The sequence below is a fragment of the Ictidomys tridecemlineatus genome, chromosome X (genome assembly GCF_052094955.1).
Source record: "Ictidomys tridecemlineatus isolate mIctTri1 chromosome X, mIctTri1.hap1, whole genome shotgun sequence".
Taxonomy (NCBI): Eukaryota; Metazoa; Chordata; class Mammalia; order Rodentia; family Sciuridae; genus Ictidomys; species Ictidomys tridecemlineatus.
The window spans coordinates 26,074,148-26,100,231 of NC_135493.1; the positions used below are offsets into that span (position 1 = coordinate 26,074,148).

The window sequence follows — 26,084 nt, forward strand, 5'->3', positions numbered from 1 at the left end:
TGGGAAAATAGCCACCCTACCTCAGGGTGAGTGCCCCCATTTTGTTTTACTTGAAACATCACTAGCCATGAGGAAAATAATTCTGCTTAAAAAGCTATCTGCATTTTCAATAGCACCACCTTTCCCTGAGCCCTAGAATGTTGATGGATAATGCTCCCAGCTGCTTTTAGTGTTACCTATTAGGTAGGTGTTATTTATTTGGGCTAGTGATCAAAGGAGTAGGATTAAATCAGCCTGCTATATTTAAGTAAAAACTAATGAGATTTTGTTGGGTTTGCATATGAACTTTCACTGCATTCACATTTTTAGAACATGAAAACTAGTTCATGCTAGAACATTAGGTGTTTTCATGGTGCTGCACCAGCTTAGATAATGTGTATAAAAAACAGCATGTGTTCTGTGGGAACCCCTCCCAAAATATGGATATTAGAAACCTCAAATATATTTAAATTATAAAATACCAAATAGTAATTTTGTGATGATATATAAAGACATAATGAAGTTAGTGTGCATAAATTAAGCATTTGAGGAGAGCTATTCATTCATTTCTCCCAATAACACAGGTGCTATTTAATTCCCTGAAGTAGTCAATTATCAAACAAAACTCTCATGATGAGATTGTCATAATATAAAATCCAGAATGTTGGCTTCTAATAAATGAACTGGTAAGGCATCTGTCACACTGGAGCCTCACAGTAGTCCCTGAAACCCTGAAAGAAGTGTCATGAGAATGGGTTGCAAGTACATTATAACTTTATTCAAAAATAAAATTTGAGTTGAAATCCTATGAATCTTTCTTAAGCCCATGTCGGGTACTCCAGGCACTGGGAAGGAAACAAAGAAAACCACACAGTCCTTATCATAGAGTGACTAATAGGAAAGACAGATCTATAACTGTCATCCAAGATAGGCTGTGACAAGTGTAATAACATGGGTACAAGCACTGTATAATGAGAATAATAGGAGTGAGGGAGAAATTGGCATTTTTTAGGACAGATAAATTGGGTTAAAACATATTTCCATTTCATGATCTCTGGATTTGAAGGGTCCCCACAGTTCATTTTATAGTTCAGCCAGCACTTTGTGGTGACAGTTTTACTATGGCTCCCCAAATTACAGTTGTTGCAAACCTTTTTCCAAAGGTTAATGTGGAGGAGTTAAAATTCATGTCACAGATTTTGTATGGTAAGATTGTGAATCAGTTGTTGATTTGCCTTCCTCTATGTGGTTTATGCTTCCTGCCTTCTTCCCCAGGAGTTCATACACCTTAATTGGCTGATTATGCTATGATCTTGCTTTTACTAAAGCAGTGATTCTCAAAGTTTGGCCTTTTGACCAGCAGGATCAACATCACTTAGGAACTTATTAGAAATGCAAATTCTCAGGTCCTATACCAGACCTATTGCATCAGAAACTCTGGGGATAAGGCCCAACAATCTGCATGTTAACAAGCCCTCCAAGGAATTCTGGCACATGGCCCGCAGGATCAAGCTTGAGAATCACTGGTCTGTAGGAAAGATTACCAAGAAGGACTGTCAGAGTCCCACAATGGCACTTTAAAGAATAGGCCTTTTTAGTCATTACATGAGGACACTGGATAATAGAAACCTCATAAGCCTTTTGTCCTGAACATCAGGGTCCCTAGAAGCAGTGCTTTAACCCAAATGATACAATCAATGACTGTGGGATTTTAGTTATAATAAACCCAGGGAGCAACTCTCCAACCACATCTCATATACAGTAGGTTTCTGTCCCTTGAAGAATCAAGCCAGCTGACAGCTCCTCAAGGAATATAAAGGGCAGGATTCAAACACTAGCGAGCAGAGAATTCTTATGGCTTCTCCCAGTCCAGGCCTTCTCAATGCTATCTCTTGACCAGAGCTGTCAGCTTTTGAAAAGGATTTCATCTGTTCCTATTGAGAAAACAGCCTAACCTGCCCACCTGCTGCTAGGTCCCCTGCTGGCTAGGTCCTTGATTTTGAATGTTACCCTTCAAAAGTAGCTTATGCTCATGTTTTCAACAAAGCAAATAGCTGTAACTTCCCTAGCCCTGAGCCTCATTTTCCTTACAAAAGATTCTAATCAGAAATACAATGCAGTAAATTACATCTTCTTTCAGCAATTTAGTTTTCAGCCTTGTTTTCAAACCAACTTTTGTGCTTCAGGTTAAAGTTGTTGCCTGAGGTGTTGAATGAATATTGGAAATTTGACACAGAAGACAAAAGACAACAAATAAGGGAAAAGGAGAATGGAACCAAGAGATGATTGAAGGCTAGGGATAATTTGACTATACCTTGAAAATAGCAAATACAGAATGAATTAGACCTTTTGCATCAGGGCTGTCTAACAAGCAGCTTGTTAGTTAAATAAGGCTCTCAGTAAAGTGCATTCTGACTTGCCTCAAATTGCCCTGTTCTTCATACCAAGTTCCAAAGACTTGGAAGATTTAGCGTTTAGTTAAAGTGGAGAAGCAATTCCTTTGGGGTACTGCTTTAGCATAGTGACAGCAGGTAGACAGTTTGGCAGCAGCCTGTATTCTCCAGAGAATAGGGAAACAGACACTTGTGAGGGATGATCTTCCCCACACATGGTTTTTAAGTCACATTGGACATGCCCATCTAAGTTCAAGTTATTTTGCTATGACCAACAACATCAGGGAGAAGTTCTTGTTTTTAAAGGTTCAAGGAAGCAAAGCATTCCATCCATGTCTGTGAATCAAAGGAGAGCTCCAGGCAAAGAAGAAAAGCATGCAATGTGGGCACACATGTATACACGTGTGCACACACATGAACACACACATACATACATACATACAACCAACACAAAAGACAGTTACAGCTGGGCATGGTGGCGCACTCCTGTAATCCCAGCAGTTTGTGGGGCTGAGGCAGGAGGATTGCAAGTTCAAAGCCAGCCTCAGCAAAAGTGCTATGCTAAGCAACTCAGTAAGACCCTGTCTCTAAATAAAATACAAAATAGGGCTGGGAATGTAGCTAAGGGGTCGAGTGCCCCTGGGTTCAATCCCCAGTAACACCCCCCCTCAAAAAAAAAGGCAATTAAAGTGGACAGATACCTGCTGTACAAATGTGTTTGCCCATCCTCATGGCAGTCTAGACAGCAGCTCCTGTCATCTGACTTGAAAGATTCTGAAGATTTCTCTATATTATTGAATTGAAAAAGTCTCAGAAAAACATGGGCCCTTGAATAGGATTCAGATTGTGTTAGTTTTGATATGGCAAAACTTTAAGAGTTCAATGTTTTTGAGATAGGCAATGGATGGGCCAAGTCAGACTGTTTAATTTAGATGTGATGCAAGGAAGCAAGGACTCTCCAGAATAGGAAATTGGGAGGAATGCCAATGAGGATAAAGAAAAACACAGGAATCAGAATTGTGGTACTATCAAAGACAGACCCCTGCCATATACACCTCACTATTCAGCTAGGGTTTGTCCGTATTATAGAGGTTTCCCTGGATCTGAGAAGGATAATTAGAACAGGTTGTATAAATGGGGAGAAATTACATTTAATGCTGGTGTGAATCAGAAAACACAAGCTAGAGACATAGCTACTTGTCCACAATTAGGAAGAAAATTGAGTTTAGAAGCTGGAAGTTCATAAAATGGTGGTTGAGCTGAACAAAGTGGCATAACATACCATGTTAAGCAAGAATACATACAAATTCTCCCTATGGATCATTTGGAGTTGGTATAGCCCCAGGAAGTGAGTAGACTCAAGAGCTTTCTTTTAGAGATAGAGTTTGCCTGAGAAGTAAATTTTCCCCTGGGTTTCTACATGGAGTGTCAGTCAAAATTATTGCAAATTAACAAGAATACTTTAATACTGTCCCCAAATTTAGACAATTTATACTGACATTGGATGACTGATATTGGTCAAAGATTACAGTAAGAACTAGTAATCCAGGAATGAAAAGAGCTAAGAGTTATTCTTGTGAAAAATGGATGACATGAAGTGTGTAAATAATGGGAGCAAATGCAGCAAGATACAAGGAATCTTAGAACATTTAAAGTCTAATACATTACAAAGAGAGTTCAATACTGATAAATGTGGAATAATAAGTTTTATGGGGCTTTATCATATGCTGTAAGTTAATGTGGATCATAAAATATGAGGAATAAAAAAGTAGGGGAGTTGAAAGACAAGTCTGTGCACATTATTTATGAATGATGAAGAGTGAAATGAATGAAAAGAAGAGCAAGTAGACAATGTCTTGAATAATGATGACTTTGATGAGTCATTATCACACAAATCTCTATGCTTCATAAAATATGAGGAATATTAAGAAGCAGAAGAGTCAAAAGACAAGTCTACTCAGAGTGAGATACAGAATGAAGGAAGAGAAGAATACAAGGGAAATGCACAGAATAAGGATGATTTTTATGAGACTTTCACTCACCAGCCTGGATCCTTCATAAATATAAGCCATATAGAAAATAAAAAAGCAGCAAAACGAAGAGACAGATCTGTGTCTGTCATAAAATACGAGGAAATAATGCCAACTAGGCTTGACAAAATAAAAACAAAAATAATTGAACCTACTACAGCTGTGGAAAGACACAATGTCTAGATTAATGTGAACAAATAAAATGAGCAAGTGTAGAATTGTCTTGCCAATAGGGAATCAGCAAGCACCTAGGTAGGTGTTACTATCGCAAAGTCCACCTTGTTAGCTAGTAGTGAGGTTTGGCAAGTTCATAATCAATCCCTGCCAAACCCCCAAAACCACCATAGAGACATAGCTACTTGTCCACAATTAGGAAGAAAATTGAGTTTAGAAGCTGGAATTTCATAAAATGGCAGTTGAGCTGAACAAAGTGGCATAACATACCATATTAAGCAAGAATACTTACAAATTCTCCCTACGGATTGGGGTTCAGGAAACAATGTTTAATTTTTAAATGATTTGGCCTTCCAAACACAGTTTCTTCTCAGTCTTTCCAAATCTAGTCCCTGTGTAGTTCATAGGAGATTTTCACAGCTTATTTCCACTTAATATATATCCCTCTTGTCCAATATTGCTTTGTAAACACCTCTACAAGTTTACTATATAAAACCAGAAATGTGGGGCTTGTGTTGTAGTTCAGTGAGCACTCACCTAGCATATGCAGGGCCCCAGGTTCAATCCTCAACACCACATAAAAAGAAATAAATAAAATAAAGGCATTATGTCCAACTACACCTAAAAAATAAATTAAAAAAAAAGAAATGGCCTTTATTTTTATTTCTTCTCACATTGAACTTGGAAACTGGGATCAAATTTGTCAGGATTAGTTCAAATACTAAAACTGGAGGACTTCAAATATCTTTACTATTAGAACAAATGGGATTTCAAAATGATACAGAGATTGGAAAAATCAAACATGGAAATAAAGCAAGTGTCCATATGCCATTTACATGCCATTCAGAACCATGATTTGCATAATTCATGGGAAGAAGAAAGCCACTGATCTATATCACTAAACAAAGAATGTTGGTCTGAGAGCTCAGATATATACACAAACACTAATAGCAACAATTATACTAGCTTACCTTTGTGTAATACTTAATGGTTTATAATTTGTGTTAGGGAAAAGCCTTAGGTAATTCAGGATAAATCCTATTAGCATAATTTATAACCAATTCCTCTGATTGCAGTAGAACTTAGTAATGAGGTTTATTGGCTGAAATATATAAAACAGACTTTGTTAACTGTCTTTTGCTTATTTGGAGGAGTTTGGGTTTTTCTGCTTTGTTTTGTTTTTCCTCAAGTGATCCTTGTGTCCTTGAGACTTTAAATACTTCCCTTGGCTTTCTGATTCTGTTAGATAAATATATAATCCCAGGGTGAAATTATTAGCATTATTCTGGAAAGCCATGTTGGCCAAAATAACATGGCCCCTTTTAATCCAAGATTGAGCTGCCCAGGATACCCCAAATCCCAGTTGGAGAAAAAAATGACATTTGTGCCCTAGAAAAAAAACATTGACCTTGTTCAACCTTCTTCAACCCTGCCAACTCCAACTATAAAATGCATAGCCAAGAGCTAAGAGCTGCCAAGACTAGGATTGGACTCTAGTGAAAAAGCTATCTCCTCCCCCACCCCAAATAATGGTAGACCAGTGAAAAATCTTTGCTTGGAATTTGTCCCAGGGCCCTCTTCTTAACTGCCAGACTCCAGGAATTTGTTACAGCTTGTCAGCCAGGCCAGAGTTGAAAGTAATGGACATTTTAGTGGACTGTCCCTGAGGAACAGCCCTATTTCGGGGTTAGTTTAATGGAATCCCATCCTTTGGCAAGGATGAAACTCATTTGCTTAAAGAGGAAATGCCCTGATATATTTTATTAAATTGGGCAAGAATAATAGGATATCATGGTCAGGATTTTGTCTCTTTTGCAGGCTTTAATTTAAGGTTCACCATCTATGTTTGTTTGGTTGTGTTTTTTTTCCCCCAGACAAAGTTATGAGGCAGTGTGCATCATGAATATTAAAAATTTTCATACCTTTGTATGTAAATGCACAGAAAATGCACATAACAAATTGATACTGCCTATTACTACTGGTGAAAACACTAGAACAAGGAAGTGGGGGAGAGGTGGTCAATACGACTTTTGTCATATTTATAATGTATTTATGTATTAACTAATGTAATTAATTTTGATTTTGATGAAAGGAAAGTATCCTTCCACAACTAGGGCTCTTTCCCAAAGAAATAAGAAATTCCATGTAGAAAAAAATAAGAAACAACTAAACATCCTAAAACAAGGGGTGAGATAAACATGTTTTGAGGTACCATTTTAAAGGTACATTATATAATAACAAAATTGTATATTGATGAACTTCTAATTACATTGGTTGATGTTGCTAACCATTCAGAGATCTACCTTTTCTATGATCCCAACTTCGATGGCTAAAAAAAGGTACACATAACCTCCTCAAAATGTTATTAGTACTTATTATTGATTGGCAAAATTATTGGTTTTCTTGGTTTTACTTGACTGTTTTCAAAAGTTTCAATATCTTGGCTTCTAGATTTAGCTTTAATGTGCTTTGTTATTTGCCTTTGGTCTTGTGTTTCAGGCGTGCCTGTGTGATTCGAGGCCAAGTGGTGGCTGTAGATGGAACCCCTCTTGTGGGGGTGAATGTCAGCTTCTTGCACCACAGTGATTATGGGTTTACCATCAGCCGGCAGGATGGAAGGTATGACATTATTGCTTCTGACCATTGTGGGAACCAAGTACTGACTTCTACCCATGAGTAAATGCAGGGCTGAAGATGATACAATGGTAGTAAGTCCATCTCCCATTTATATCTAGAGAAGTCATTGGTGATATTTATTTCCTCCGTATCTCTTTGTAAGTCAAACCAAACTACTCTTCTAACTTTTCATGGTTATTCTCAAGTTTTCTTGAAACTCAGGCTATGTGAAAACTTTTTTATCTTTAATCTATTTCCATTTATAATTCCAACTTAAGTTCAGTGAGTTGATGGAGATAATAAATAGGGAACTGAGAACACTCTGGCTAGTCTTCCAAAATAGGCCCAAAATATTTCAGAAATAAACATGTCCAAAAAGTTTCTTCTAAAAGTTCAAAATTTAACCATACTAAAAGGATTTTTTTCCATGATCTTAAACTTTTTATGAAAAAGTTATAGATTTACAAGAAGCTGCAAAAGTAGTACATAGAGGTCCCACATACCCTTTGACTAGTTTTTTCAAAAGTTAAAAGGATTTTTTAATGTGTCCTAATTGCCTAGTTACTGCAACTGATTGACAAGCATGGCCAGCCTATATAACTGTAATGAGTTAAACTTGATCATCAACCAGCCAATGACTCTCTAAGGGCTTCTCTAGGTTCTCTGAGACCTGGGAAGTGAGACCTCCAAGTAAAACATTTCTTCCTGGAAAATGATTTACTCACAAAAACGTTTTTGTTGCTGTCATGTAGATAGACACTTATTCAGAATATTTGAGTCAATAGTCCATGTGTCCATCTTGAAGGTACCTATTTATAACTCCAGGGAATATTGTAATAATGGTCTTGAGGTTCCCTGTTCTTCAGGTGGCTACCATTAAAGTGTCCTACTTATAACAAGGCACTTCAGTACTTATAAAAAAGACCTGATGGCTAGGAACTTTATCACAATATGAGAGACTATCTCATATTAAGAACCCATAGACATACCTTATTAGTCCTAACCATTTCAGAAATGCTAATTTTTCAGCTTGGGCTGCACTGAATTTACTTTTTCAATTACCTGTCAAGAAAGTGCTTATAAAAAATTAGTTAAAGAAGATAAGGAAGTTTTAACCTACTTAAGAAAACAAACCATTTTTAAAGAATTTAGTGAATTATTTGAATATAAATTGCATTGCTAATAGTAACTAGCCATCTATTCATTATAACAAGCTCAGCAAAACCACTTTGGTAGCAGATAGTACTACACACACACACACACACACACACACACACACACACACACACACACCACTATATTTCCTGTCAAATATTCGATAATTGGGACTCTTTATAAATTCAAATGGACCTTTCTCCCAATTAGATTGAATGATGGGATTTTATAGTTCACTTACTGGTAACTGGTACACAAAACTAGCCTCTCCCTTGTGAGCATCTTTAATCATCTGGCATAAATTGAGAAATAGATTACTTTTATAATAGAATATGCTGTCTAAGACATTTGACTTCTCATGACTTTAGTTTTTTTTGTTTTGTTTTTTTAAGCTTAGATACAAAGGTTTTAGTGAATTATTTGATATTTACAAAAGTATCTTAATGTCCAAAAAAATAAGAATTTGTTTTCAGATTACAGAGAATATTAAAAGGGTAATTTTGTTGTTATTTTTGTGTTTTTATTTTTAAGTTAAATATCAAGACCCTCCTCTGCTGAGCTGTCTGTGAGAACTAGGTTTATGTAGATGACAGCTACTAGCCAGAGTCCCCTGTGGCAATAACTCTCCTCTCAGGCACAATAAAGGGTGTAAGTGTTCAAAAAATGTACCCCAAATGCCAACCAGATTGTCCCACTGTCAGTTCTTGAATATAAAATGACAGCATGATGAAAGTTTCCATTTATATGTCTCTGCTTATTACTACCTCAGATTAAGTACACTTCAAAAATAGAAAATCATAAGGAAAATATACCTGAGGGTGAAAGGTTTTAGAAAGGCTGAGGTTAGCATTTTGATACCTAGTAGAGACAGTATGATATGTGAAATGCTGAAAGAGGCCTCTGTCTCCCAATATCAAGCCCACCAATCTGCTGCAGTGATGACACTGCATTGGGTTAAGCTATTGGCTTTTTCAAAGTCCACCTTAAATGCAAATATCTTGTGTGGGATATAGAACTACTTACCCCATTATCAACACCTTAATAATTGACAGCTTCCCTGGGAGAACTAGAAAATATATATATTTCACACATACACTGACACATACTTGTATATATGTCATGGAAACAAAATGAAGAAGATAAAACAAAAAGATGGATGGTAGTAGAAGACTGAGCCATTTGAAAGTATGAAGAACAGAGATTCAGATAGAGAGGGACCAGCAGAGCAGAAAAAAACAAGTCTGAAATAAGAACATTTATGAGTGTCTCCTATGTGACATATACTTTCATTAATGTCCTTCTATCTTCATCCTCACAACCCTATGAAGTCAACATTATTTTTGTCTGCCCTATTTGGCAAATGAGAAAACATCTCCATATTAACCCAGCTAATAAGGGTAGAGACCAAGATTTGAACCCAGGTAATCTGGATTGTATCTACTATGATTTACCACCTTCCACCTGAGATATAACAACTGGTACTCAATAAAGTGCTGAAAGGTAACTGTTCATAAATAATTCAGTTAATGATAATCAAAATAGGTGAAGTGATGGCTTTCTTAAAAAGTTGCTTGAGAAACATTAAATGCCTCAAGAACTTTGTACGAAAGACTGGAAGACAAAGAGAGTGTTCCCTCTGATGGCCCTCAAGATAAAAGTTTATTAATTTAAGGGTACCATAAGGCATTGAATAGGCTTCAACCATCTTCCATCCATGGATAAGACCAATTTGACATATTATGGACTGACAACAATCTGCAAACAAATACTCTCCCTTGGGTCTTTTATATCCACTCTCATATGACTTAGAAACCTGTTTCTTTAATGATCCATGCAAATGGAGAGGATTTATGGTAGGGAGAAATCCCAAAGAATTAATCATTCAGAGAGCATTCTATTTGGTCTATTTAGCATTGTAATGGTTTAGATAGATTTTTTTGGCCATAGATCCTGCTTCTACCTTCATGTCCACTAATGAGTAAGTTGGACAGTATGTACAATGTATAACAGCTAGGTGGGAAGAAAATAAGTATATCAGGGCTTTCCAGGGAAATATATATATATGTGTGTATGTATGTATTATTATATAGAGAGAGACAGAGGTAAGAGGAGATTTCAAGGAATTGGTTTACTTGATTGTGGGTCTGGCAAAGCTATAGAACAGGATGGCAGAATGAAAACCCTCAGAAAGGAGGTGAAACATCAGTCTTGAGACAGAATTTCTTCTCCCTCATAGAAATATCAGTTATATAACTGATTGGATGAGACCCACCCACGTTATCAAGAACAATCTCCTTAAAAGTCAACTTTAAGATTTGAACCACATCTGTAAACCACATTTACCGCACCACCTAGTTTGGTGTTTGGTTGAATAACTTGATACTATAACCTAGCCAAGTTGATACATAAAAGTGTTGTCATATGAAACCTAGATGAAGTTCTAAGAATTTAAAAATCAAATATGTTCATGGAGATAATCAAGAGTAGGCCTAGGGGCTGGAGTTATAGCTCTGTGGTAGAGCACTTGCCTAGTACATATAAGGCACAGGGTTCGATTCTCAACACCACATAAAAAAGAAATAAACAAAATAAAGATATTGTTTCCATTTACAACTAAAAATATTTTTTAAAGATTTGGCCTATTGTTCAACTACAAGAAAAGAAAATAAATGGTAAATTTAGTAGGGCATATGATTTAATTTGAGAAAGTCAACATTGGTTGAGTCCTTACTATATGCTTGAACCTAAGTCTTATCTCATTTATTTATTTGTAGTAGTATCTAAGAGATATACCACATTGCTTCTATTTTATTAATAAGAAAACTTGGGTAGTGGCTCAGTGGTAGAGCACTTGCCTTGCATGTGTGAGGTACGGGTTTGATTCTCAGCATCAAATATAAATAAATGAATAAAATAAAGGTCCGTAAACATCTAAAAGAAAATTTTAAAAATAGAAAGAAAACTGCAGTTTATGGAGGTTAAATAATTAATCCAAAGACACAAAGTTAATATGATAGAGCTGAGATTTGAACTCTGATATATATGAAGCCAAATAATACATGATGCCCACAAAACAAATGACTGCCCAGCCTAGATAATCTTTCTACAAGTAGAGAATAATTCTCAGATACAGATGTTCTTGTTTGAATAGTTTAGTTTTGTGTTTGTGTTTGGTTTTTTGTTTTTAAATAAATAAACCCTTTAGTTTTAAGAACTCAAGAGTGAATGTTTGGGCAAAGCCAATAAACTTGCCCAAGGACACAATTAAATCTATGTAGAAGGTGAACTAAAGGAAAGGCTTCCTGACAAGCAGTGTTGGATTTTCCCCACTACACTTGTCTTAAACTGCTCCCTTATTGTAATGAATTCAGCTTCTTTGTCTTAAACAATAAGCCATTTGGTTTTTCTTTTTTAGTTCAAACCTAGATTGTTTTCTGAAGCTAACGCATTTCTTGAAATCCTCTTTTTGGAAACTGCCTTAATATTGCTGCTACTTCACTGAAAAAGCAACAATAAAAAATACAGTGTTATCCATCCTTTGTTACTGTCCATTTATCTTTACCTGGAAGATTTCTGCAACAAGAGATGATGTGTAATACTATAATAAATATAATAAATGTCATAGAAAGGGAGTGATGAGATGTCCATAATTAAGTCTGATTCCCTATCAGAGCTTTTTATCATTGAAGAAGTGTTTTACTGAAAGATCTTTTTTAATGCAGGGAAATGCTTACATCGCTCTCCTGTGGATTTACGTTGCTTTGAATTTTAAGGAGCATCATATTGCCCTTTATCCATTTTTAAGATATAAATGATAATAATTTATCATTATCTTACTTTCATATAGTATTTTATCTTTTTGAATGCTCTCAAGTACATTATCTCAAAGACATCATTATACTTAAAAGAGAAGGAAGGTAGAACCATCTAGTGTAGAATGAACTAAAATCTGAGTCTTTTATGCTCCAATACAATAGTCTTGTCAGAGACCACTTCTACAAATGGACAGAGATGGCTTACAGGAGAGGTAGACTTGCTTTGTCAGTTACAGAAAGAGTCGTTGGCAGAGATAAGCAGGGTCCATTATAGGCTGTCTTACAAAAGGAAGCTTAGAGTCATACTGGAGCAAACCAGAAATCCTAAATATGGGATTCGGGGATTCAGGCAGAATAGCAAGCCAAAGGGGGTTGTCAGATGTGGCTGGTTCATGCATGCTATAGTTCAAGCAAATTTCACTAAATAATTTTCCTCTGCTGGTGTCTTTCTCCAAAAGTTATCTCAAAGACACTGTCTGGTTTCTGACACCACGTTTGTGACCCTGAACAAGATATTTAACCTTTTGCCTCTTTACTTTTCTTATGTTCATTATAATTTTTTTGAGGATGAATAATGCATTATATTAAAGATGCTGCTGAATATTAAATGGTCATCTTTCTGTTAATTTTAGCACAAGGGAGAGCAGCAATGTCAGTTTTGGCTTTTTAGAAATGCATGCAGTTATTTTAAGATAGTATTAAAATTGGTTTATGAATTCTGGGTGGATATCAACTGGTGGTAAGGAATTTCTTCTCAGAGGTCTACTGGATAATGAAAAGAAGTCATCCATGGAATTAATATTTAGCTGGAAGGAATTTGTAAGATAGAAAATACAAATGGACATAATTGAGTCTCAAAAGAAGGAAAGGGCACTAAAATTAACCTATTTTAACTTTAATTTTGTTTTTTACTTTTAAACAGCTTTATTGAGGTGTAATTGATATGCAATAAACTACACATATTTGAACTATATAATTTGATAAGTTTTGATATATATAAACTGTCATTAAACCTTTACCACAATCAACACAAGGGAAGCATGCTCCCAACTTTAATTTTATTTTGTTTATTCATTTGGTTGACATTGTCTTGTATTTTTTCCTTCTCAGCTTTGACCTTGTGGCCATTGGTGGCATTTCTGTCATCTTAATCTTTGACCGTTCACCATTCCTGTCTGAAAAGAGGACACTCTGGTTACCTTGGAATCAGTTTGTTGTGGTAGAGAAAGTAATCATGCAGAGAGTTGTTCCAGATCCACCATCCTGTGATATCTCCAATTTTGTGAGCCCAAACCCTATAGTTCTTCCTTCACCGCTAACATCATTTGGAGGGTCCTGTCCAGAAAGGGGAACAATTGTTCCTGAGCTACAGGTGAGTATATTGGCCTTGGATGTGTAAAGCCACAGTATCATGGAATGGTCAACATTATATAATTGCTTAATTTATTTTCCTTTGGTTCCTGCTAGCCCTATAACATGTAGCCCTTCATTTTTCAAGAAAGACCTCCAAATGCAGTTTCTCCAATACACATTTGCAAGGTGATTGGCCAGGGCCTTAGGGTACTATCTATGTCCATGAAACAGCAAGGTAAATTAGCTGTTATGAGAATTAAACCCTCGACTTTGACTTAATGAATACTATACTCTAAAGAATCACCAATGGGGGAAAAAAAAAGAACAAAAGTATTTTCACTCTGAGACTAATGTTTAGTATAAAATTTGAAGAGGAAGTAATGGGAGTTATTTGCTTCTCGCTCACAAGTACCAACTTAAAGAAATATGTTCCCAAAAGATTTTTTTTAAATTTTATTTGTTCTTTTTAGTTATACATGACAGAAGAATGTATTCTGACATCTTATGCATACATGGAGTATAACTTCCCATTGTTGTGGTTGTACAAAAATATGTTTGATTAAAAAAAGTTTACCTCAGAAACATAACAGAGTTCCAAAAATAAATAAATAAATTTGATGACATCAATAAAGATTAATTCTAGGGATACTACAATCTCTGTCACAAAATATCACTTGCTGGGCCTGCTTCTGGAGTCTTTCCTCTTAGAGAGCCTAGCCTGGGTAAGGATTATGACAATGGGTTTGTGATATATGATTTAACACCAAACAAGATTTTGAGTATGTATATGTAAGTAAAGAGACTCTCTTTAATGGAACTCATAGCACTGAATTGCTTGACATTCGGCAGTATGATCTTTTCCAACTCCTACCAAGCAATTTTTGGAACACTGTCAAAATTTTAAAAAACTGAAATTGTTCTTTACATAGTCTTCCCTGGAAGGAGAAAAGTGAGAGCAGTCCCTAAGTTTTGCTGAATGTCTTTTCCCGTGTAGATTTGGTACAAAATTTGAAACCATGGTCACATGATCTGGGAAAAAGTGGCTTGCCATCCATAGATCCCATTAGGCTCTATCTCTTAGCATGTTTCAGATAACAAAGCATGCAACATCTTCATCCACCTGTGACCATTCATTAAAGCCATCTGGACATTTTTTTTTCTTTCAGGTTGTACAGGAGGAAATCCCCATTCCTTCCAGTTTTGTGAGGCTAAGTTACCTGAGCAGCCGAACTCCTGGGTATAAAACTCTGCTACGGATCCTTCTGACACATTCAACAATTCCTGTGGGGATGATTAAAGTACACCTCACAGTGGCTGTAGAAGGGAGACTCACACAGAAGTGGTTCCCTGCTGCAATTAATCTTGTCTACACATTTGCCTGGAATAAGACCGACATCTATGGACAGAAAGTTTGGGGCCTGGCAGAAGCTTTGGGTATGTTGAACTTATTCTAATGTAAATAGCAGTGTTATGCTTATAACAGAAAATACTAGTTGCATATTAATTTGTATTTGGAATAATTATTGATTTTCTTCTTTTTAAATTATCTAAGACTTTTTTTATTTAAATACTCCCTTTGGGCCTGTTTAGTGTTCCCTTTTGATACATTTTTACTTCAAAATGATTTTAGTTCACCTTTCATGGTGGCTACAAACTGTGGAATCACACAATTTCTGACTTGTAACTGTCTCTAGAGCTGAATGTTGCCTTCTAACTGTGACCTTTGGTGTGGCGTTCTTTAGGCCATGTTTTTAGATTTGACATTTAGACTGTCATTTCCACTTAGAAACTACAAAATTCTAACTTATAGGCATCTTCACATATTATCTTTTATGTTGAAGATGGTAGACTCCATTAACTTGTTACTTCAATAGGTTAAATAAAAAATCATCCTGCCTTTCTTTTCCTTTTGATTTTCTATAATCTCAAGACTTCAAAACCTAGAATCTTATAGACAGCAGGGATCTTAACAGGTCCTTTGGGCCCACAGGTTTTAGATACTTAATTCTCTCAAACAAATGACATTTTTATAAAAATGAGTCTGAAACAGATTTGCCAGTTTTTCTTACATTGCTAAATAAGACTATTTTTTAAATTAAGAAACATCACTATAATCTACTGTGTCCTATGACTTCTATAATTTCATAAAGGAAGTATATCTTAACACTAAAAACAAAGCAAAACAGTCTGTCTTAAGAAATGATGGTAGCAATCTAACACGGACACAGAGAGAGGCAGAAAGGTTGACACCAAAGTGTTTATTTCTTTTACTCTGTAGAAGGCAGTGAAAACTTCCTGAAGGACTGGATACAGGTCTGTGGACCTGCAGTTGGGAGCCATTGATCCTCGTACCTTCAGGCAGTAACTCATGGAAACCACCCTTGGACAGATGATAAGCCTATTTTAAAGCTCTCCAGAGGAGCTGTTTTCACATCTTCCCTTGGAAGTGTCTATCATGATACAACTCCCATTTAACTGACCTATGTTTCCTAGAGTACAGTATGTCAATTTCCTCTCTGTTTCAGAGGAAAATGTGGAGAGACAAAAAAAGACAGGTGATCTTTCTCTGCCTTGAAGACCTTCATATATTTAAATAACTCATCTCTCTTGGACTTTATTGGATTGCAGGGAACATAGACAGGTTCAGATTTCCTCACTTAATGGAGAGTTAATGTAAATACATAAGGAAAAGTAAGAAATATCAACAGCAGCTTCCCAGGCAAATGTCTAGAATTATAGCCTTGTTCAGGATACATTGTTCTTCTAGTAGACCAGCAGCTGCTCTGTCATCCCAGTAACAGTTCTAGTTGTCCCTTCTATAGTAAAAGTCTACTGCTTCCCAGGGTAATTACTCAGTCATATGATGGCGCATCTCTTCTGTCATACAACTACCCCTTTTTTTTCTCTCAGCTCTTCACTGACTTAAGTTAGCTGATGTGCTCTTATATTCATATTCTTTTTAGAGAGAATATAGCAGTGTGTCAACATACAGCGTGGAATAACTCTGTAAGGCAGAACTCTACCATTAAACCAACTACCAATGAGGTTGCAGGCCACCCAACAGAGCCCTGTTTAGTCCCTATGCAAGTAAATGTAATAGTTAAGAGAACAATTTGGGAACTAAGCTTCATCCCAGGGTTCAAATATTCCCTTCTCTACTTACTAGCTATGTAACATTAGGAAAATTGCCTCAACTCTGAAGTGCCACATTTTATCCACTATAAGATGGGTATCATAAAGATAATGCTATTCATAATACCATTATTATATGACAATTAGATAACTAATTTAAAGTACCTGGCATCTTGTAAGCACTCAACAGATGTTGGCTGCTAGTATTGTTTTCATCAATGTTGCTATGGCCAGGGTATTGCAATAACATGATACAAAGCATGGAGCCTATGCAAGTGTTTTTTAGCTCACTTGCTGTATGAAGATGGCCACTGATATAGTGGCAGGCACTCTGTGCTACTCATTTCCTGTTTCCCCTCTGCACTGCCTCACAACACACACACACAGCTGTTATTTGCCCCTTCCCGGGTGCTGAGATGTTGGCTTCTATGCACTACACTGCCTAGATGCCTTTGCTCTCTGACTTTCCATATGATTTGGTCAATGGGTGGCACCATTTGGATTCTGCAGAGTAGAAGAGCAAAGTCAGGGTATTTATCTTTTCTCCTGCTTTACTGTACTTCTGCCATTGATGACATTAGCAGACAGCAGCTCATACTGTACATCTCCATGCTCTCTTAATTCTTCTATACCATCATCCCTCCTCTTGCTCCTGCAAGCACAGAAGGCCTCCCAGTGGATTCCCTTAACTGTGCCCACACCTTCATTCAAAATCTGTGCAGCAAATACTGATATGGGACTCTGATGTACATTCAGCCTCATGTTCTTCTTTCCAGGATATTATTTTGTAGCATTTGCTTCACTAGGCAGAATAAGCCCAATTCCTCTCAGTTCTCCTCTATAAGTCTTTGTCTTCTAATTCTTTATGAGCCTCCTTAGAATCTTGCTAGCACGGGGGAAGTGTTTCTGTTTGGTTTACTTTTTTTCTTAAGTTATAACACTTACAAAGTTACCCAATGTCCTTGTGAAAAGTTGAGTAGTACATATCTAGCAGTCATTTCTTGCTAAAGCTTACATAAATGCAATGGAACTTTTTAATATAATAGCATTATTGAGATATAATTTGCATACCACAAAGTTCACCTATTCAATGTGTACAATTTGGTACAATTCACAAGGTTGTACAGCCATCACCAATATCTGATTCTGGAACATTTTCTCCACCACTCTACAGAGTAACCCCATACATATTAGCAGTCACTCCTTTGCCACCCCTCAGCCCTAGAATCTACTAATATCCTTTCTATCTTTATAGATTTACATATTCTGGATTTCCTAAACAAACAGTATCATAATATATGGGGTATATTTCTGTGTATCTGGCTTCTTTCACTTGACTAAGCATTCCCAAGGCTTATCCATCTGATAGCATATTCTATATTTCATTCTTTTTTGAGATTGAACAACAACTGTTTTGTATGGATGTGCCATTTGTTTGCCCATTTATCAACTCTTGGACATTGAGACTTTTTTTTTAACCTTTTGGCTATTTTGAATAGTGCTACCACAAACATTTGTATCAAAGTATTTATTTCAGGGACTGGGGTTGTGGCTCAGTGGTAGAGCACTTGCCTAGCATGTGTGAAGCACTGGGTTTGATTCTTAGCACCACATATAAATGAATGAACAAAATAAAGGCCCATAAATGTCTAAAAAAATATTTTTTTAAAAAAAGTATTTCAATACCTGTTTTCAGTTCTTTGGAGTATATATTTAGAAGTGAAACTACTGGGTTATATGGTAATTCTATGTTTAAATTACTGAAGAACTACCAAACTGTTCTCCCAAAGTGGCTGCACTCTTTAATCAAGCTCACTTTATACATAAGATGTATTACATCTCTTCTTATAAATACCTCCAGTGCTAAAGATTCTAAATCTTCCTCCTTATTCTAGATAACCACCCTCAATGACTTAGTCTCTAATATGTTTATGGATAATTGAGTAAACTTCTAAACTACAGACATAAACAAAGACTTTCTGGTATGGACATGGGATAGTGAAAACTCCATTCCTATTGTTTGCCTATGGGTGTTCATTTACTTCTTATTTCTAAAATTATGTTCCTGCTCAAAATGTTCTCAAGCATTCTGACTATAAAATGGCCTTGATTAAAATGTTAAAATATATGTTGCTGGTTTTCTTTTTAAAGCTAATAACGTAATAAAAGCAAAATATAATGGATCCACTCAGAAATAGCCAAAGCAGGAGTTTAAAATATTTTTCTATACACTTGATAGACATATTTTTAGGGTATAAAAAGAAAACTGGCAAAGTTCCTGAGTAAAACAGACAAAATAATTGCACAAGTACTACCTAGGCTGAAATATAGATTATTTGCCTTGTAGAAAATGTCCCTGGTACCTTAATCATGAATTAATGAATTAATGGTTAAATGGATTTTATTTACTACCTAGTCTTCATCACCATCTCCATGGAGACTAAGAGAATTTTCTGACAATGGTAAAGCATTTTGAACAGGTGGCAAGATGAATTTACCATTCTGAAGATGGCAATAGAAATTTCAAGTGATAAATAGCTAGAGACAAACGTATCAAATATGTGACCATTAAGTTGATATCTTAATATCTATGATTGACTCTGAACAAATAAGCAAACATGTATTTGTACTCCTCGAAATGTTTTATAGTCACTTAACTGATATAGGTAGAGATAGACTAAATTTTCCACCAGATATTAACAATGGTGCTATACATGACACTTCTCAGATTGTTTTAAGTTCAAAATCTAAGTGTAGCTATTCAGTAGGAAAAATAGTAGCCCACTGCCCTAAAAATGTCCATCCTTGTAACCTATGAATAAGTTATGTTGCATGCCAAAAGAGAATTAAGATTGCAGATGAGCTGGAGATATAGCTCAGTGGTTGAGTACTTACCTAGCATGTGTGAAGCCCTGGGCTCCATCCCCAATACTAAAGAAAAAGAAAACAAAACAAACAAAAAAAGATTGCATGAGCAGCTTCAAAAAGCAAGGAAGAAAAGGAGTACAAACAATGCAGGACAGCCTAAATATTCAGGAGGACTTAGAGTCATCAGAAAAATGGTCATATAAAGAACTCAAGGAACACCTTAGACAGATGGAATGGAACCTTAAAGAGGATACGAGACAGCAAATTCAAGCAGCGAAAGAACACATTGAGAATGTATTACACAAACAGATAAAAGAAGAAGTTAAGCACCTTTATCAGGAGATAGAGATTATAAAAAAGAATCAAACCATAATCTTAGAAATGAAGGAAACTATAAACCAAATTAAAAACTCAATTGAGAGTATCACTAACAGAGTGGAGCAAGTAGAAGCCAGAACGTCAGATAATGAAGACAAATTATTTCATCTTGAAAAGAGTCTAGCCAACTCAGAAAGGCAGGTAAAAAATCACGAGAAAAACATCCAAAAGTTATGGGATAACATAAAAAAGCCAAACTTACGAGTCATTGGGATAGAAGAAGGTACAGAGATTCAAACCAAGGGAATGAGTAACCTGCTGAATGAAATAATTACAGAAAACTTTCCAGAAATAAAAAAGGAAACAGATATACAAATTGAAGATGCATACAGGACACCGAGCACACAAAATCACAGTAGACCAACGCCAAGACACATTGTTATGAAGATATCCAATATACAGAACAAAGAGAAAATATTAAAAGCTACAAGAGAAAGGAGACAGATTACATTCAGGGGTAAACCAATAAGGTTAACAACGGATTTTTCATCTCAGACACTGAAAGCAAGAAGGTCATGGAACAATGTATTTCAAACACTGAAAGACAATGGATGCCAACCAAGAATTCTGTATCCAGCAAAATTAAGCTTCAGGTATGACAACGAAATAAAAATCTTTCATGATAAACAAAAGTTAAAAGAATTTGCAGCCAGAAAACCAGCATTGCAAAGCATTTTGAGCAAAACACTACACGAGGAAGAAATGAAAAACAATAACCAAAACCACCAGAGGGAAGTGCCTCGGTAAAGACAGAGGGCGAGGGGAAAAATAATCATGGAGAAACAAACTAAATTTTTTTTTAAAAAAAGGATAAATAATCAAACATGGATGGAAGTACAAACCATATATCAATAGTAACTCTGAATGTTAATGGCTTAAACTCTCGAATAAAGCGACATAGGCTGTTATCATGGATTAAAAAAACAAATCCAACAATATGCTGCCTCCAGGAGACACATCTGATTGGAAAAGACATACACAGGCTGAAGGTGAAAGGATGGGAAAAAATATACCACGCACACGGTCCTCGTAAGCAAGCAGGGGTGGCCATCCTCATATCGAATAAAATCGACTTCAAGACTAAGTTAATCAAAAGGGATAAAGAAGGACATTATATACTGTTAAAAGGAACCATTCACCAACAAGACATAACAATTATCAATATTTATGCACCTAATAATGGCGCTGCGACATTCATAAAACAAATTCTCCTCAAGTTCAAGAATCAAATAGACCACAACACAATAATTATGGGTGACTTCAACACACCTCTCTCACCATTGGACAGATCCTCCAAACAAAAGTTGAATAAGGAAACTATAGAACTCAATACCGCAATCAATAACCTAGACTTAACTGACATATATAGAATATATCAACCATCATCAAATGGATATACTTTTTTCTCAGCAGCACATGGATCCTTCTCAAAAATAGACCATATATTATGCCACAGGGCAACCCTCAATAAATATAAAGGGGTGGAGATAATACCATGCATTTTATCTGATCATAATGGAATGAAACTGGAAATCAATGATAAAAGAAGGAAGGAAAAATCCTACATCACATGGAAAATGAACAATATGTTAACAGTGACAAGTGCACATGGATACAATCATTTGATACTTGACAAAGGTGTGAAAAACATTTACTGACTAAAATATATCATTTTAAACAAATGGTGTTGGAAAAACTAAAAATCCATATGTAAAAGAATGAAATTTGACCCTTCTCACTCTAAACAAAAGTCAATTCAAAGTGGATAAAAGACATAGGAATTAGACCAGAACACTGCAGCTGCTAGAAGAAAACAAAGGCTTAACATTCCAACATGTTGGTGCAGGCCCTGTCTTCCTTAACAACACCCCTAAAGCATAAGAAATGAAACCAAAGATCAATAAGCAGGATGTCATCAAATTAAAAAGCTTCCCCATAGCAAAGTAAACAAGAGCATGAAGAGAAAGCCTACAGAATTGGAGAAAATTTTGCCATCTTCTCCTCCAGCAGGGGAATAATAATATCCAGAATATGTCAAGAACTCAAAGAGTTAACATTAAAAAACACCACAAATACTCAGATGAAAAATCAGCAAATAAAAATTTTCACTGATGTGGTGAATTAGGTATTCCAACAGAGAATATTCATGTAGAACAAGATGCATTATTAAGTCCCCAATCCTTAAAACATTTATGTTGCAATTCGTGACTATTCCTTTATGATGATGGTTCAATTGTTTAGTTGTTACATTTTCCTGCTCATAAAATAATTAAATAAAGCTAATTTTATATTTGCTATATTTCTCCTTGGATTTCAAATGAATCACTTTTTATATTTAAAAAATTAGCAAATAAACTAAACAGACATTTCTCAAAAGAAGAAATACATATGGCCAATAAATATATGAAAAAATGTTCAACTTCTCTAGCAATTTGGAAATGCAAATCAAAACTACATTGAGATTTTGATCCCATTCCAGTTAGAAAGGCAATCCTCAAGAATACACATAACAATAAATGCTGGCAATGATATGGGAGGGAAAAGGTGCATTTTTGGTGGGACTGCAAATTAGTTCAACCACTTTGGAAAACTGTGTGAAGATTCATCAAAAGTCTACAAATGGAACCACCTTATGGCCCAGCTATCCAACACCTTGATATTTATCCTAAAGAATTAAAATGAGTGTACTAGAGAGATATAGGCACATCTAAATAAAATACAAAATAGGGCTGGGGATGTGGCTCAGTGGCTGAGTGCCCCTGAGTTCAATCCCCCAAACCCCCGAAAAAAGCTTGCAATTACACAGGAAGTGGGTTGGGCTATCAGATCATTCAGTGTAAAAATTCATTTATTGCCAATCAAAATCCCAATGGCATTTCTTGAAGAAATAGATAAAGCAATCATGAAATTCATATGGAAAAATAAAAGACCCAGAATAGCAAAAGCAATTTTAAGCAGGAAGTGTGAATCAGGCGGTATAGCGATACCAGATTTCATACTATATTACAGAGCAATAGTGACAAAAACAGCATGGTACTGGTACCAAAACAGGCGAGTGGACCAATGGTATAGAATAGAGGACACAGAGACTAATCCACAAAGTTACAACTATCTTATATTTGATAAAGGGGCTAAAAGCATGCAATGGAGGAAGGATAGCATCTTCAACAAATGGTGTTGGGAAAACTGGAAATCCATATGCAAAAAAAATGAAACTGAATCCCTTCCTCTCGCCATGCACAAAAGTTAACTCTAAATGGATCAAGGAGCTTGATATCAAATCAGAGACTCTGCGTCTGATAGAAGAAAAAGTTGGCTCCGATCTACATATTGTGGGGTCGGGCTCCAAATTCCTTAATAGGACACCCATAGCACAAGAGTTAATAACAAGAATCAACAAATGGGACTTACTTAAACTAAAAAGTTTTTTCTCAGCAAGAGAAACAATAAGAGAGGTAAATAGGGAGCCTACATCCTGGGAACAAATTTTTACTCCTCACACTTCAGATAGAGCCCTAATATCCAGAGTATACAAAGAACTCAAAAAATTAGACAGTGATAACAAATAACCCAATCAACAAATGGGCCAAGGATCTGAACAGACACTTCTCAGAGGAGGATATACAATCAATCAACAAGTACATGAAAAAATGCTCATCATTTCTAGCAGTCAGAGAAATGCAAATCAAAACCACCCTAAGATACCATCTCACTCCAGTAAGATTGGCAGCCACTATGAAGTCAAACAACAACAAGTGCTGGCGAGGATGTGGAGAAAAGGGTACTCTTGTACATTGCTGGTGGGACTGCAAATTGGTGCGGCCAATTTGGAAAGCAGTTTGGAGATTCCTGGGAAAGCTGGGAATGGAACCACCATTTGACCCTGCTATTGCCCTTCTCTGACTATTCCCTGAAGACCTTAAAAGAGCATGCTACAGGGATGCTGCCACATCGATGTTCATAGCAGCACAATTCACAATAGCTAGACTGTGGAACCAACCCAGATGCCCTTCAATGGATGAATGGATAAAAAAAATGTGGCATCTATACACAATGGAGTACTATGCAGCAATAAAAAATGACAAAATCATAGAATTTGCAGGGAAATGGATGGCACTAGAGCAGATTATGCTTAGTGAAGCTAGTCAATCCCTAAAAAACAAATACCAAATGTCTTCTTTGATATAATGAGAGCAACTATGAACAGAGCAAGGAGGAAGAGCAGGAAGAAAAGACTAACATTTAACAGAGTCATGAGATGGGAGGGAAAGGGAGAGAAAAGGGAAATTGCATGGAAATGAAGGGAGACCCTCATTGCTATTCAAAATTCCATATAAGAGGTTGTGAGGGGAATGGGAAAATAAACAAGGAGAGTAATGAATTACAGTAGATGGGGTAGAGAGAGAAGAAGGGAGGGGAGGGGAGGGGAGGGGGGATAGTAGGGGATAGGAAAGTTAGCAGAATACAACAATTACTAATTGGGCATTATGTAAAATTGTGGATGTATAACCAACGTGATTCTGCAATCTGCATTTGGGGTAAAATTGGGAGTTCATAACCCACTTCAATCTAATGTATGAAATATGATATGTCAAGAGCTTTGTAATGTTGTGAACAACCAATAAAAAAAAAGTATATAAAACAATAAAAAAAAAGATTGCAGATGAAATTAAGATTGCTAATCAGCATTAGATTTGAGATTGGAGATTATCCTAGTTTATCTAAGTAGGCACCAAATCATCCCAAGACTCCTTTAAAGTGGAAGAGAGAGACAGAAGAGGAGATCAGATTTACAAGAGGATATAACTATGGAAGAAAAGCAGAGACATACAACACTGCTGGCTTTAAAAATAGGGGATGGGAGCCACAAAACAAGGAATATGGGTGGCCACTAGAAACTGGAAAAGGCAAAGAAATATTTTTTTTTCTCTTAAAGACTCTGGAAAAAAAAACAGCCCTACTGACATCTTCGTTTTTGCTTTTATTTATTTATTTATTTTTTTGTGGACACAATACCTTTATTTTGTTTGTTTATTTTTATGTGGTGCTGAAGATTAAAGCTAGTGCCTCACACATGCTAGGCAAGTGCTCTACCACTGAGCTACAGCCCTGGCCCTTGATTTTTGCTTATTGACACCCCTTTGAAACTTCTGACCTCCTCAACTTAAGATAGTGTGAAGCCTTTCAGCAGCAATAGGAAACTAATACAAACATCAACTTAATCCCAGTTATAGCAAGGATTTTGGTTAAGATTATGGTAGAAAAGTTTCCACTATTCTTTTTTCTCATAACATTTAAATATGAATCTTGACCCATCCATTTCTAGGTGATGAGGTTCAAATTTAAAGAAGCTGAATTTGAAATGATGGCAAATATCTAAGTTGAAATGTCTGTTTAGTTTGAAATGTGGGAATATTGTTTCCCACATAGCTCAGCTGTGGAGAATTGGTGTGATTTCTAAGGACTAGAATGTTACAAAAGAAGAATGAAGTGTTGAAGGACAGCCAAAATGAGAAAAGGAGTGCTTGAGATCCTAGAATATCCCATAGTTTTGTTTTTTTTTTTGTACTGAAACAGACTATGCAGTTGGGATATTACCAGAGTGAGTAAATTATCAACAGGGGTTGTGTGAACTCCTTCCATGGTAAAGTATCAATGGCAACTGATAAGATTGATTAATTCAAGTACAATATCGATCAAGTAGAAGAAGAGTAAAATCACCCCAGGGTTCCAGTACAAAAGCCACAATCACTAGTTCATCCAGCTTAAAGATTTTGTTGTCTAATACACAAATGAGGTTCCCCTGCTAAAAACTCCATGTGAGCATTTAAAATCATTTGGCCTTAGTGTTTTATTCTGTGGCTCTAAACAAGGTACAGTGTCTGGAAATCATTGTATTTTATTTAGTTTCTTTCCCAACTCTGCTGCTTGCAAAACAATGTAAAAAAGTCATTATTGTTAAGTTCATGGTGCTGTTAAAATTCTAGAGATGGCTTATTTAATTTGACAAACTGGCTTGTTCAGGGCCTCTGATCTGCATCCATTATGTGAATTTTGTCAAAATAATTCCCTATGTCCGCCTGTGTCTGCATACATTATCAATGTGTAATAATGCATTCTGCCTGGTCTTCATTTTAATTAAATTAAATTGCAGTGGTTTGGAGTCCTGGAAGTTCAGGAAATCAGCCATT

The 26,084-nt window shown here is 36.1% G+C and overlaps 1 protein-coding gene across 5 annotated transcripts in view; it reads left to right on the forward strand.

Annotated features, from left to right (window-relative positions):
• Positions 1 to 26,084, forward strand: part of Tenm1 (teneurin transmembrane protein 1) — a 780,422-nt gene that overhangs the window by 626,671 nt on the left and 127,667 nt on the right. For all 5 annotated transcript variants that reach the window (XM_040285140.2, XM_078034300.1, XM_005319330.4 and 2 more), the window contains 3 exons: positions 7,076 to 7,195; positions 13,273 to 13,534; positions 14,682 to 14,949. In XM_040285140.2, coding sequence (XP_040141074.2) covers positions 7,076 to 7,195; positions 13,273 to 13,534; positions 14,682 to 14,949 — 650 coding nt within the window. The remainder of the gene's footprint in view (positions 1 to 7,075; positions 7,196 to 13,272; positions 13,535 to 14,681; positions 14,950 to 26,084) is intronic.